Source organism: Chiroxiphia lanceolata, chromosome 10, assembly GCF_009829145.1.
Source record: "Chiroxiphia lanceolata isolate bChiLan1 chromosome 10, bChiLan1.pri, whole genome shotgun sequence".
NCBI classification, from domain to species: Eukaryota; Metazoa; Chordata; class Aves; order Passeriformes; family Pipridae; genus Chiroxiphia; species Chiroxiphia lanceolata.
The window spans coordinates 4518607-4531088 of NC_045646.1; the positions used below are offsets into that span (position 1 = coordinate 4518607).

Sequence of the window (12482 nt, forward strand, 5' to 3'; positions counted from 1 at the left end):
GTGTGACCATTTGTCTTCAGCTCACAAACACTGCCTTAATTTTTCTCCGTTGATGCTGAATTTTGAATAGTCAGGCTGTTTGCATCTGAATAAACCCCTCTGGTTTGTTTTTCAAGCACGGCTGGGTGTGATTGTGCATCTCCTCCTCTCCACACCCTCCTTCCCCTCGGACGCTCTGGATGAACTGGCAGAAGTTGGGGCTCCCCGCTCGCTCCTCCCATGTGTTGTGGGGCTGGAGGCAGCTCTGACCCCTCCCAGGGAGGGAGCTGGGCAGAGGCAGCCGAGTTCTTTCAGCAGAGCCTGATCAGGGACCTCATCCTGCCAAACCCCATCCCTCCTGCTCCCAGCAGCCAGGATCTCGCCGGGCGGCTTCGCTGAACCCCTGCGGGCACTGTCCTGTCCAGCTCACCCCACCAAGGGACAGAGATGGTGGCCACCTGCCTGCACCTGGCTGGATTTGTCTGCAGTTTTATAGGGTGGATCGGGGTGGTTGTGGCGACGGCCACCAACGACTGGGTGGTGACCTGCGGCTACACCATCACCACCTGCAGGAAGATGGACGAGCTGGGATCCAAGGGGCTGTGGGCAGACTGTGTCATGGCAACAGGTCTCTATCACTGCAAGCCCCTCGTGGACATCCTCATACTGCCAGGTACGTGTGTCCCGTCCTCCCCCTTCCCATCCAGAGTGAAGGGTGAAGCCTTGCCTGGAGCAGCACAGGTCCTGCTGCCAGAGGAGCTGGTGGTGAAGCTCCTTCAGCTTCATCAGCACAGGAGATGGTCCATTAAATACCCTAAAGAATGTGAATGATAGCTCTTAACAGGATGCCTATTGATTTATACCTGGTTTTAATCATACCCAGGTATCATGTTATCTGTGGCTACGAAAATCCAGTTAATGTTTAATCACTGCTCTGAGTAAAAGCTCACTGTTCCTCTCATATCTTGTCTCTAGATTGCACTGCAAAACATACAGAGCACACTGTGGTGTAATAGAGTATTTCAAGAGGATGGTGAACTATTACAAATGTTAAGGCTCGATACCTTAAAGTGATTTGGAGCATAATGAATCTTTCAGCATCTATTAATGCTCCTATGGCTTTTAATCTTTTGGAAGATCATCATTAGTCTTGATGGTCTTGTGCTTCCCACAGGTTCTAAGGCAAGACAGAACTTTTACACAGCAAACAGATGTAACTATATTTAACTTGTCTTGATGTTTTTTAATGATATAGCAATTTTCACCTAGTTTATTACAAAGCAAAAATTAAGCACGGTGTTTAATTAGCATTTTGAGCTAATTAAACCTGCCAAAGTCTAGTGAGGTCTGGTCCCTGTAAGTTTAGTTTGTGATCTTGCCCGTTTCAATTACTGTTAACTCTGAAGTGCTTCATTTTCCTGTGCTTTAAATTGCAATTCCTATATCATGTCAGAGGTGCCTCTCCCAAAGCTGACAGGGTAGAAATTACTATTTCTCGTCATTTTCTTTCATGTTTCTTGATTTATTTGTTTAAACTGATGTGAAAATTATTTTACCAGAGGTAAAAGGGATTGTTCCTGACTTTCTCCCTGTTACAGAGCTTGGTCTGTGTCACACAGTGCTCAGCAATATTGAGTCTCAGATTCACTCCTATTCTCCCTTTCTCTCTGTGTGTGTATACTTTTATTTTAGAGGGCTTGCCTTTCTTATTACTGCTGTTATTAAGTCTGATCCAGCAGAGAAGTCAGTGTTTGTCCCAAAGAAACGCTATTGAATGCAACTCAATAAATAGGTAAATGGGTCTTGCATCAGCAGAGAGCAAGGCTTCCCTCCAGCAGAAACAAATTACAAACCAAGATGTTTCTGCTTGTAGCCTGTTTGATACCCATAGCTTGCCATGAGAGGGAAATTTATCCTGGTGTGCCCAAGAGTCTTTCATGGTCTGAATCAAGTCTTTGAAATGAATTGTTGGTATTCTCGTTTAATTGGAATTGATTGCACAGAAACCTCGCTGGGCACTGCTATCACCTTTGTTTAAGGCCTTGGTTTACTCCCTGAATTCCTCAGGTAACTTTTTTTGTTAAGTTTCCTCTTGAAAAAAAATCAAGCAAATATTCGATATACAGAGGGTCTGCATTTCCAGGAACAGTAAGTCCTCATTCCTGGTGTCATATCCATGTGTCAGTGGGACATGCTTGAGGCTCCACTGTGCTGGTGTTGTTTGAGGCATCATGAAACCCTGTGTCTGTATCTGGCAGCTTTGTTATTGAGAGGGTACAAGGAGCCAGCACACCTGCTGAGACTGTCTCGGGAGCTGGGGCAGGTCACCAGATACTGGGGCAAACCTGACACTGGTTCTTTTTCTTTTGTATGCAAGTAATGACCTGCTTTAATGTATTTATAAGTAAGTTTTATATAGTATATATACATTGTACATAAAATACATAAAATTTATATATACAGTCTACATATAAATATTTTTAAAATCATATATTAGGGTACATAGATCCTCCCAGAATGGTAGAAATGCCATAGTCCTGCCCAGCACACCCACAGCCCCTGGTTCCCTGTTGTTTCTTGCTGCCTTGTGTGCAGGGACAGGCAGGAGAGGGGTGGGAGTTGATGAAAAGCCAGGAGATCCTGTGATGCCTGTAGGGACCCAAAGGAATAACGTGACTCTCAGTTATGGCAACTCAGGCAGCTCTGCAAAGTACAGTCACTTCTCCTTAAGGAAGGGCTGTACCAGTGATCAGCTCGAGCCATGGATCTCCTCTGAAACCCTACAACCAGGCTGAGCTCCTGGGGTGCAGTGCTGGGATGTGGTTGAGGAATGTCCCTCCTCCTCTTCCTCCTCCTCCTCCCAGGTCAACAGTGCTCAGCACCTTGGGGCAGCTCCTCGTAGTATTCCCCAGACCTGAGAGTTCCAGTAGTGGGTCTTCCACTATTCAGCCCTCTGAATGATGGGAGATTCTTTAAAACTCTAAATGCCTGTGTTTAATCTTGAAGACTGCAAATTCTTGTTATTTAATCATAGCTCTTGCTATGAAAAGCTATAGGAAAACTCCTTCCTAGACATTTCTTCTACTTTCCCTTCCCATATTTTCCAGCTCCATGATTTCTCAGTGTCTTGCTGGGAAGAGCTTGTGTTTTCCAGGCAGTGCTATTTGTTTGTTGGAAAATTCTGAGCCTGCACATCCTGTACTCATGCACTGCCCACTGCACTGCGGCCTCACTGCCTCACACCTGGCGCAGGTTTAATGTTTACACGGGGGATGATCCCATCTCCCATACTCCATGCAAGTCTCCGGATCTAATCGAACAGGAGCCTTTGTCCAAAGGTCTCCTTCTCTTGTGCCAAATAACCCAAATCCTCTTTCCCTGCCTTGCCAACAGGGTATGTCCAAGCGTGTCGAGCACTGATGATCGCCGCCTCCGTCCTGGGCCTTCCCGCCATATTCCTGCTGATAACGGTCCTGCCCTGCATCCGGATGGGCCACGAGCCCGGAGCAGCCAAGTACCGGCGGTCCCAGCTGGGAGGGATCCTCATCATCCTCCTGGGTAAGGCACCTGCTGCGTGTGGAGGGCTGGAGCTCTTCCCCTGCTCCAGGATGGCATGGTGTGGGCTGGCTGTGTTCACCTGGGAGGATGTTTGTCCAGGCTGGGCTGACTCTGGAGCTCTCCAGCATCCCTGCAGTCTGTGGGGTGGACAAAAGGCACAGACAGGAGCTGGGGGACAAAGACTGGAGGCAGGGAGTGAAGCAGGGTGAGGGAGGAGGGATGGGAATCCCCCTGCCTCTGTCCTGTGAGTCCTCAGGCATGGCCTGCAGGCACTGGTTTTGCTGGTTCGCTGTGGAAGCCACGTTATTTTTGGAAAAAGGTCTAAACTACCAAGCTGCTTCCAGGGAATGGATGACCTCCAAATTTTCACAGGGCATTGTAAATGCAACAGGGTGAAATAAATGGAGGCATGCGGGAAGGGAAAGCCCCTACTGAGTGAGGGTTGGTCCTGTGGAAGCAGGAGGGGAAGGAGCAGAGAGTGGGCATGGACATGGGAAGAGGGCTGGTGTGTCCCCTGTGTCTCCCAACCCCCTCTGACCAGCCTAGCTCTTGGCCTCCAAGTTCCCCTGGGAATTTCTTCCCGTCCTCAGTGCTTGTGGAGGAGATTGTTTTGAGCAGCACAGACTGTGGAGCTCATTGTCCCCCATGCAACACCTGCATGTTCTTGAAGCCTCGTCATCTCAGCAACAGCCTGCGGTGCCTTGTTTTCACCCGTCTGTGTGGCAGAGGAGGAGGGGGGAGGGAAAGTGGCCTCTTTGTGTGGCTCTGCTGGTCGCTGGCAGCCAGCACTGACATCATGCCCGTCTTCTTTCTTCTTCTTCTCCTTATTTTTTTTCAAGTGGGCACTGAATATAGCTGCACACTCAGAAGGGCTGTCCCCTGGGTGCTCCTTCCATGCAAGTGATCCCTACTCTGGCCCCCTGCGGTAGTACGAGTCCATACATCCCAGTCTAAGGGATTGAGTCCAAGGGGCCCTATTAGTATCTGTAGGGTTTAGGGGCACATTATTGTGGTTGGAAGTCCTAAAATCAGCTTTATAGGGTCTGTTTAGAACATCCTAATCACAAAGAGTCACATTAGAGAGCTGTTGGAATGTGATTTTCATCTCTGTCCCAAAACCTTGAGTCGTGAATTTGGGCTCAGCAAAATGAAAAAATAAATGGGGTTATTTTCTGCCTGTGAGTGAAACTTCAGTGCTGGAGGAGTCTGCCCAGGATGAGGAGGCCCAGCAGAGCTGCACTGTGTCACAAAAGCCAGGAGTTTCTGGTTCCAGTCAGGGAGAACCATGCTGCAGGTCAGCCCTTCTTCTACGGCTGCAGACATGGAGGCAGGAGGATTGTCCCTAAAAATCCCAAAGGGCAATGGGATGACAGGACCAGAACACATGTGGCAAATTGCAGTGATAGTATTGGATAATGCTGCATTAGAACAAGTGAAACCCCATATGCTGCAGTGTCACACCAGGATTTGGGTCTGCTGTGCCACTACCCTGTCTTGTCGTGCTGTGATGGGACACCAGGGAGGAGAATAGATGTGCAAGGATGATGGAGAGATGTGGTGCTCCATAAACCAGGCTCCCCTCTGCCTCTGAACATGGTTTTCCCACTAGGTAGATCCTGTGAGGAAAGGAAATGTTTTTTTTTAAGAAAAAACAAACCAACCCACATTTACTTTTATAAAGCTCAAATTTTCCCAGGCTGATCAGTAAGACAGTCCCTTTGGAAGAAGAATAATGTATGGAGCTTTGGACTTTGACATTGTTTAGGTTGATGAATGATCTGTTACTTGCAAAATGAGGTGTTACCATTCCAGAGCATTTAACAAGCACGGATCAGGCCTTGAGAGATATAATACCGACTTAAAATCCATTATATTCTAGAAGTAACATGCTCTGGACTGTTCTTATTTCCCCCTGGCCATTGAACTCTCACTTGTGGTTTCCAGAACCTCACAGGCTCCAGACGTTTCCTCTTACAAGAGAGAGCAAGTCCCAGAGCTCTGGTTAAAAGAAAACAACCTCCGAAACACTCCTTAACACAGCAGAAATGGGGAGTGGGAATGCAATCAGGGAAATTGGCCCCATGGCAAACTTAACTCGCTTGAGGAAGGGATGGCAGTTTGTCACTGACATTTATTACAAGGGAAAATAGGGGTTGAAACACAGCATGGAGCAAAAAAAAAAAAAAAAATTATATATATAAGAAGTTGAAAACTTGCCAGGAAAACAATGGGCTCAGATATTCCATTGATTTTTCTGTCCACTGATAATCGCAGGCTGCAGAGTGCAACCTGTGTGCACGCCCTCCTATCCTGCTGCTGATGTGTTTATGGCTTGGCTTGATCCTATCTGACTGAGAGAATTGATTTATAGTTGAAAACAACCATCAGCAGAGGTTTGCTCTGAGCTGGCATGAAAACATTTCATACGCTGGTGTTGATGGAAAAACCCTGGCCCAGCCCGTGTTGTTGATACTTATCTGGGGTCCCCTTGCTAGTAACCAAAGGGACATCTTCCTAATGGAGGAGAGAGACTGAGGCACTGGAAAACACAGTGAAATATATATCAGTTAGGGGGAATTGCTACTACAAAATGACCTATCAGCTATTATGTACTAAACAAAGGATGTTACTGAGCTTTTCTGGACACTGCCCGAGTTTTACTTGTAAAATCATAGGTATCAAGAGAAAAAGATTACCTTGAGCATAGAATAAAAAAAATGTGGATATCTATTATTTCAACCAAATGCTTTGAAAGAGAAATCTGTGTGACTTTGAGTCAGCAACTCAGAGTAGTTAAATTTAGCTGTGAAAGAAAACTATTCTTTATTCTGCAGAAAGCCTTTAACTTACTGTTAAGGAATTTGGCAGGGACTCACTGTCCCTTGAGTTAGAGTAATCCTGCTCCCTCTCCCCCAGTTCTCCAAGTACCCTCTGTGCTTCTTGTTTCTGTGCACTTCCATCTGACTCAAATATTCCTGTAATGTAGAATATTAAGAGTTTCAGCTCAGCAGACTGAGCTACTGCAAGTTCACAGTCAAAAAAGGACTTGGAAATGCTGGGAACTGGGATGTCTCCCTGTGGATTCACAGGAATCTGATGGAGCAAGGACATTCATGCCATGCAGAGCTGAGATGTTTTAGGTAGAGGCAGAGGCTTTGACAGGATTGCCTGCTCCAGGTGCAAAAAGCAGGCAAGCTTTCCATACGTGTGTGCTCCAAAACATGCCTGTTTTTTCAGCTAACCTGGTTGTTCTAATAGAAAATATTCCTTCTGTTTGTTGAAGGACTTCCTTTTCTCCTAGGCTATATTGGCTACAGCAGCTCTACCGTCTGAAGACTTTCTTATTTAGAGAGAGGCAAAGGGTGTCTCGGCATTAACAGAAGAGAAGGGATAATAACTTCCATCTGCACTCCTTTTCCATGTAGGCAGCTGTTTTAGAACTTAAAATTTGCCCTAAAATGCCTTTTCCAATCCCTTTGGGTTCCTTGTCAAATCACCTGGTTTTTTCAGCCTTTCCCTGTGATACAGCTAGACCAATATTTGAGTCCATGGAGAGGTATTGCAGTTGCTGACTGTCCTTTTCCCATCTCCTTGGAGGATTTACAGCCCAATCTCATCTGTGCAGAGCGATGAAACCCAGTCCTGTTCCAGGGCATCCCTCTTGCTCAGCAACGGGGTCACTGGTGACTGATGGCAGCTTGTGGCCTCCAAAGGCAGAGAGGTCAAAAGGACCCATGCAAAGTCCTTGGCTTGTGTTTCACAGCTTTCTGGTATTGTCAGCACTAAAATAAGATGGTTTTACATGTAGTGGAGCCACACACACAAGAGATGCCATTGTGTGAGCATTCCTGAGAGCTCTTCTCACCCCAGTGCAAGTGTTTTCCTTGCTCCTGTGTTGTGGGGGAGGGTCTGTATAGATAAGGCTCTTATAGTCTATAGACAAAAATATATATATTTATATATATTTACTGCTGACAGAAAAAAGAAAAGATGATTGTGTTTTTTTCGGACAACAAAGCAGCTTTGTTTCCAGAGCCCATTAGAATGCTTTGTGGATTCCCAACTGATACATTTTTGTTTTAAAGTGTTGGAAGCTCATGAGCTGTTTGCAGGACTGCTCCACACGCGGGAGAAATGCTCTTTCCCATCCCTACCTTCTCCAAAAATTCCTTCCAAAGCTGCGGGGCCCTTGCTTTGAGGAGGCCCAAAATTATTACTGGCTTTATTAGCATCCTTCAAATGTTCTTCTCTCTTCCATAAGAAAATATTTTCTCTCACAATAACTGCAGCTTTGGGGATGGGTTTTCTGCTGTACCGGCCAGGAGCTACGGTTTGTTCTCTGCTTTAACTAAACAATTTTATTTTTAATTTCACCCCTTTCTTTTTCCCTCTTTCAACCTTAACTTTCTGACACTGCCTCCAGATACCTTTTAACACGGTCGGTGGAAATCTGTAACGCTGCCACGGACCTGTTATTGTTTTGCTCTCATTCTCTGATAGCCACAAGAATGGAGTCCTGCACAGCTTGTCCCGGAGGCAAGTAAATATTGACACATTAATTCTTCTCAGATGTACAGGCCATCAAGGAGTATTGTTTTAGGACCTGCTCCTGGGAGGTGATTAACACCATCAACTCCCGTTGCCCTCGGTGCATGTGGAGACTCTGTGGGGACTGTCTCCCTCACATGTCACCTCACAGCACCACTGCACCACCATTTCTATTTTCTGTGGGAAAAAAACTATGCAATTTCAAGTAAAATGCAAATCCTATGGTCATTTTCTGACCCGCTGTAGACTCTAGGTAGACTCCTGTTTAGACCCTCCACGTCCCACTTCTATTCAACTCAGTAAGTTTCTGGACAGCCTTACCAGGTGTGACCCCATCACTTGATAGAAATTCTCCATAGGGAAGCAGAATCTGCTTTCCGGAGTTGTGAGACATTTTCTTCTCCATAAAAAAATCCTGATAATGCTGAACTGCTGCTCATTTCATCTCTGCCCATTTTCTGCTCGTATTTCATAAGGCCCTACTCTGTCTTGCCGGGATATTTTGGTGACATTTGTGTGATCGTTCAGTAGAGCCACTGCAATGATGTGGATTGACATGGGCTGAGGACACAGCACATGGGTCCATGCAGAAATAGTGATTTAAATCAGGTGATTCTGGGCCACTGATTTTACTCTCTCACTAATGCATACAGCTTTTGTGGTCTTGCTTCATATTTAACCTATTCTTAATTCTACAGCTCTCCAGAGCATCAGTTACAGGGATGACTCTCATTCTTCCTCCTTAAAACTAATTCTAGGGGAACAAACCTTTTTCCCTTCTCAATAACATATCAGATTGTGTCAGGCAGCAGCTGTTTTTTCTTCTTGTTTCCTGGCTCCTGAGAGAGATGGCTGCTCTCTCTCACTCCCTCTCTCATGAGGCCTCCGGCTCGGAGACCTCTGGGAGGGATGGGCTTCATCTCTGTCCCCTGTCCTACAGAGCCTTCCTTCCCTTTTGGTGTGCTCTGTGTCCCATGGTGGGGTTCCATGCTGGAGTCCCCTCCAGTTTGGAACCCTGACCCTTTCCTCCCCTTCTCTCCCCAGCCATGTGCGGTGTCGTCGCGACGATCTGGTTCCCGGTGTGCGCCCACCGCGAGACCACCATCATGAGCTTCGGCTACTCCCTGTACACGGGCTGGATCGGCTCTGCCCTCTGCCTCTTCGGTGGCTGTGTCATCGTCTGCTGCTCGGGAGATGCCCAGACGTTCGGTGAGAACCGCTTCTACTACGGCTCGGGGTCCAGCTCCCCCACCCACGCCAAGAGCGCGCACGTGTAACCGCCCCGGGGACGCCCCACGGCTGCCGTCGGATGCTTTGGCTGGTGGGTTTGTGTGCCCTGGGTTTGCTCCTACTGACACACACGGCTGTCAGGCTCCCAGGGGGAGATTTAGAAAAAGCAGCACAAATGTCTGGTAGTTTGAAGCATTATTCCCCCCCCCCATCTGTTCCCCCCTTCTCTAGAAAGACAGTTCCAGCCAGCCCTACCTCTTGGTCCCTCCCCAGTTTGTCCTTGACTGCCTGCCCCGTCTTCTTGCAGCCAGGATGACTCAGATGGTTTGGGGTTATCATGTGGGTTTTAGGGTTTTTAGTTTATTTTCTAACTCCCCTGATTATAGGAGAGTTTAAAGCAATAAAACAGAAATGAGAGAGACACTTTCCCATTGTTAGAAGGACTCTGACAGCTTCTCCCCCCACCTCACTGTTTCCTTTCCCCTGCTCAAGGTCTCGGCTCTGGCACAGTTGGGGAGAGAGGATAGGGAGGAAGGCTGTCCTCTCCCACCGGGCGAATGTTTCTCTTTTGGAACAAGAGGAGGGGACTTTTCTGCCTTTCTCTGTAAATACTTTTGTATCAGTTTCATCATTTTAGTAACAGTATTTCCCCCACCCCCACAGTCATCAGTATGAAGGAAACCGAACCCAAAGGTCCTAATGACGCGGTAGATAACAGTGCCTTTTCAAATAGTTATAAATGACTTTGGGGGCTCTTATCCCCACCCTCTGGTTCAGTTTCTTATCTTTCTTTTGTACAGATCAGTTACTAAAAATGTATTTTTACTTTTTTTTAAACTCCTCGCTTTCCTCCTCTAAGTTTATGTTCTGTATTGCCTCGTTAAAGCACCACATTTTAACATGCAGTATAATGTACCTGTTACAATACAATTCTGGTGAGTACTGATGATGCCTTTGTACTTTCAGTGAAATACTGTACAATAAATAACAGAGTACCTGCAACCTCTGACTTCATTTTTTTCCTTCCTTCCTGTGTGTTTCCATAGCTAGTTTTTCCATGGCAGGAGTTTCCCAATGATTTTGAAGGTTTTTTGTTTTTTTTTTTTTTTTTTTTATAGCAGTTCAAGATGAAAAATTCTGCTCTGCTGTGGCATTAAGTGGGGAATATTTAAAATATGAGTAATTTTCCTGCATGGAAATGACCATTATCTTATTCATTGGCTCTTTCGATGTTCCCAGTAGCAGCTTGTGCCAGTAGTACCCACTTGTGGGATTCTTTATTATGAAGAAGACTTAGAAACTCCCCGAGATGGTGGAGATGCACCCCCAGCAGTGTAAAGTTGAGACCTCATGTTGCTGGAAGTGTTCTCAACTAAAAGAAGAGTCTGATCTGGGGTCATCGCTCTGATTAAAACTCTGTAAGATCAAGATCTGACTCTGTCCTTACCAGAGGCTGTAGCAATTTAATTATGTTGATACAAAATCCCATCTGTTCCCAGGGATGTTAACTCAGTTCAAATAATTTGTGTAAGCCAGGAGAAGGAAAAGAGGAATAGCTGCTGTTCAGGGGTGGGCAAGGGGAGAGCCACAGTGGAAAGGTGAGGGGAGGAGAAGGGTCTGAGCAACCAAATTGTTTTGGGTGATGAAGAATAATTTGAAAACAAGGCTGTGGATTCAGGACTGTCCTTTCGCTTTGGTCTGCTTCAGTAGAAGCCAAATTGGGCAACACAGCCACGGGCAAGGATGTTGCAGCTCCCAACTCCCCCCAGCTCCCTGTGGGAAGCAGAGGCTGGAGCATTTAAAACGAGCCAAAGGGAGGCTGATTGTGCTCCACAGCGACCCTTTGCCTGCCTGGACCAGGGATGGGCAGCAGCCCGAGCATCTGCCTCTAACGCCGCGCAGCCTTGAAGGCGGCTCTGTTGTGTGCGCTGTGCCTCGCCGCCGTGCTGTGCGATGTCCCCAGGGCGGGCAGGGCCGGTGGCAGGACACTTGTGCCCATGACATCACAGGCAGGGCACAGGCAGTTGTTGTACGCGCCGGGCGCTGTCAGTGCTGCCATTGATGTGCGGGTGCCACGGGCGAGGGGGCGGCGCACAGACGTGCCAGCTTGTGCAGGCTGCCCGGGGATTGTGGATTGTGCCCCGAGGATTGAGCCCCGGGATTTAACCCCGGGACTGACGGTGGCGTGGGAGCAGGAAACCGCTGGAATGCTGCCCCGCAAGCAGCCCTGGAGCAAAGCGGGAGGGGAAAGCACAGGAATATCGCTCTCAGATGCCTGAGTCGGGTCTTTGGCAAGGTGGTGCTGCTGCTGGAGGTGCATGGCCTGATGTGGAACGAGCCCTGCCAGGCAGCGCTTAGGGGTTTTTTTCCTGTCCACGTCCTTGGACTGTACCTTGTCCCTTTCAGCTTTACCCATTCTGTGATTCCATGATCTTCAGGCAAGTGGGGCTGAGGACCCTTGACAGGGCATGGTGCCAGGGCTCTGCTTGCTCTGCCCATGGTCACAGGTTACTGGCGTCAGAACCCAAACCCTTGAAAAGCCCTGGGCAAGCTGCTCAGAGGGAAGAAACTTTATTTCAGGGAAGAAAATAAAAAAATCAAACTAAACAAAACAACCCCACAGCAGTTGTGGGGAAAATCTACTGTCTGCAACTGTGGGGTGTGAGGAGAAGGGGCCAAGAATGTGACAGGATATTAGTGCTGGCACTGCAGAGGGGAAGTGTTCAAAGGACACACCAAGAACACTAAACTACTCAAGTTTTTAAAGGATCAAAGCTGAAATACCCGCTTTGTGCCCTCCCCAAACATGCTGCTCCCCTCTGGGCTGTCACAGGTGGGGATGGCCATGGCACTGTCGGCTCTTGAAGGCTTTGGGTGCTTGTTTGCTGACTCAAACAGGATCAAATAGAATTGTCTTGAATGTAAAAACTGCTCCACAGTGTGCCTACTATCAAGTCTGGAGCAGGGGGTGTGAGCTGTAGTGGTCACCCCACTGTGGGGGTGGTGATCCCCAATGCCCAGCAGAGCTCTTCCCAGATCCACCAGGACCAGTTGGAGCTGGTGATCCCATCCCCATGATGGGAATGCACCTGGCAGCCTCCCCACTCCCCAGATAGCAAGGATACAAGGGAGAAGACCATGGGGGGACACTGGTGGCCCTGAGCACC

The 12482-nt window shown here is 47.6% G+C and overlaps 1 protein-coding gene across 3 annotated transcripts; it reads left to right on the forward strand.

Moving 5' to 3' along the window:
• The first annotated feature begins 195 nt into the window (after nucleotides 1-195).
• CLDN11 (claudin 11) lies at nucleotides 196-10317 on the forward strand. 3 transcript variants are annotated; one of them, XM_032698365.1, is made up of 4 exons: nucleotides 196-652; nucleotides 3373-3537; nucleotides 9130-9294; nucleotides 9808-10317. In XM_032698365.1, exons 1-4 carry the CDS (start codon nucleotides 427-429, stop codon nucleotides 9840-9842), a joined length of 591 nt encoding a protein of 196 aa, XP_032554256.1. In that variant the 5' UTR covers nucleotides 196-426; the 3' UTR covers nucleotides 9843-10317. The 3 variants fall into 3 exon arrangements, with proteins under 3 accessions (XP_032554256.1, XP_032554254.1, XP_032554253.1); XM_032698363.1 differs by having other exon boundaries at nucleotides 198-652; nucleotides 9130-9406; XM_032698362.1 differs by having other exon boundaries at nucleotides 199-652; nucleotides 9130-10317.
• The last annotated feature ends 2165 nt before the right edge of the window (nucleotides 10318-12482 follow it).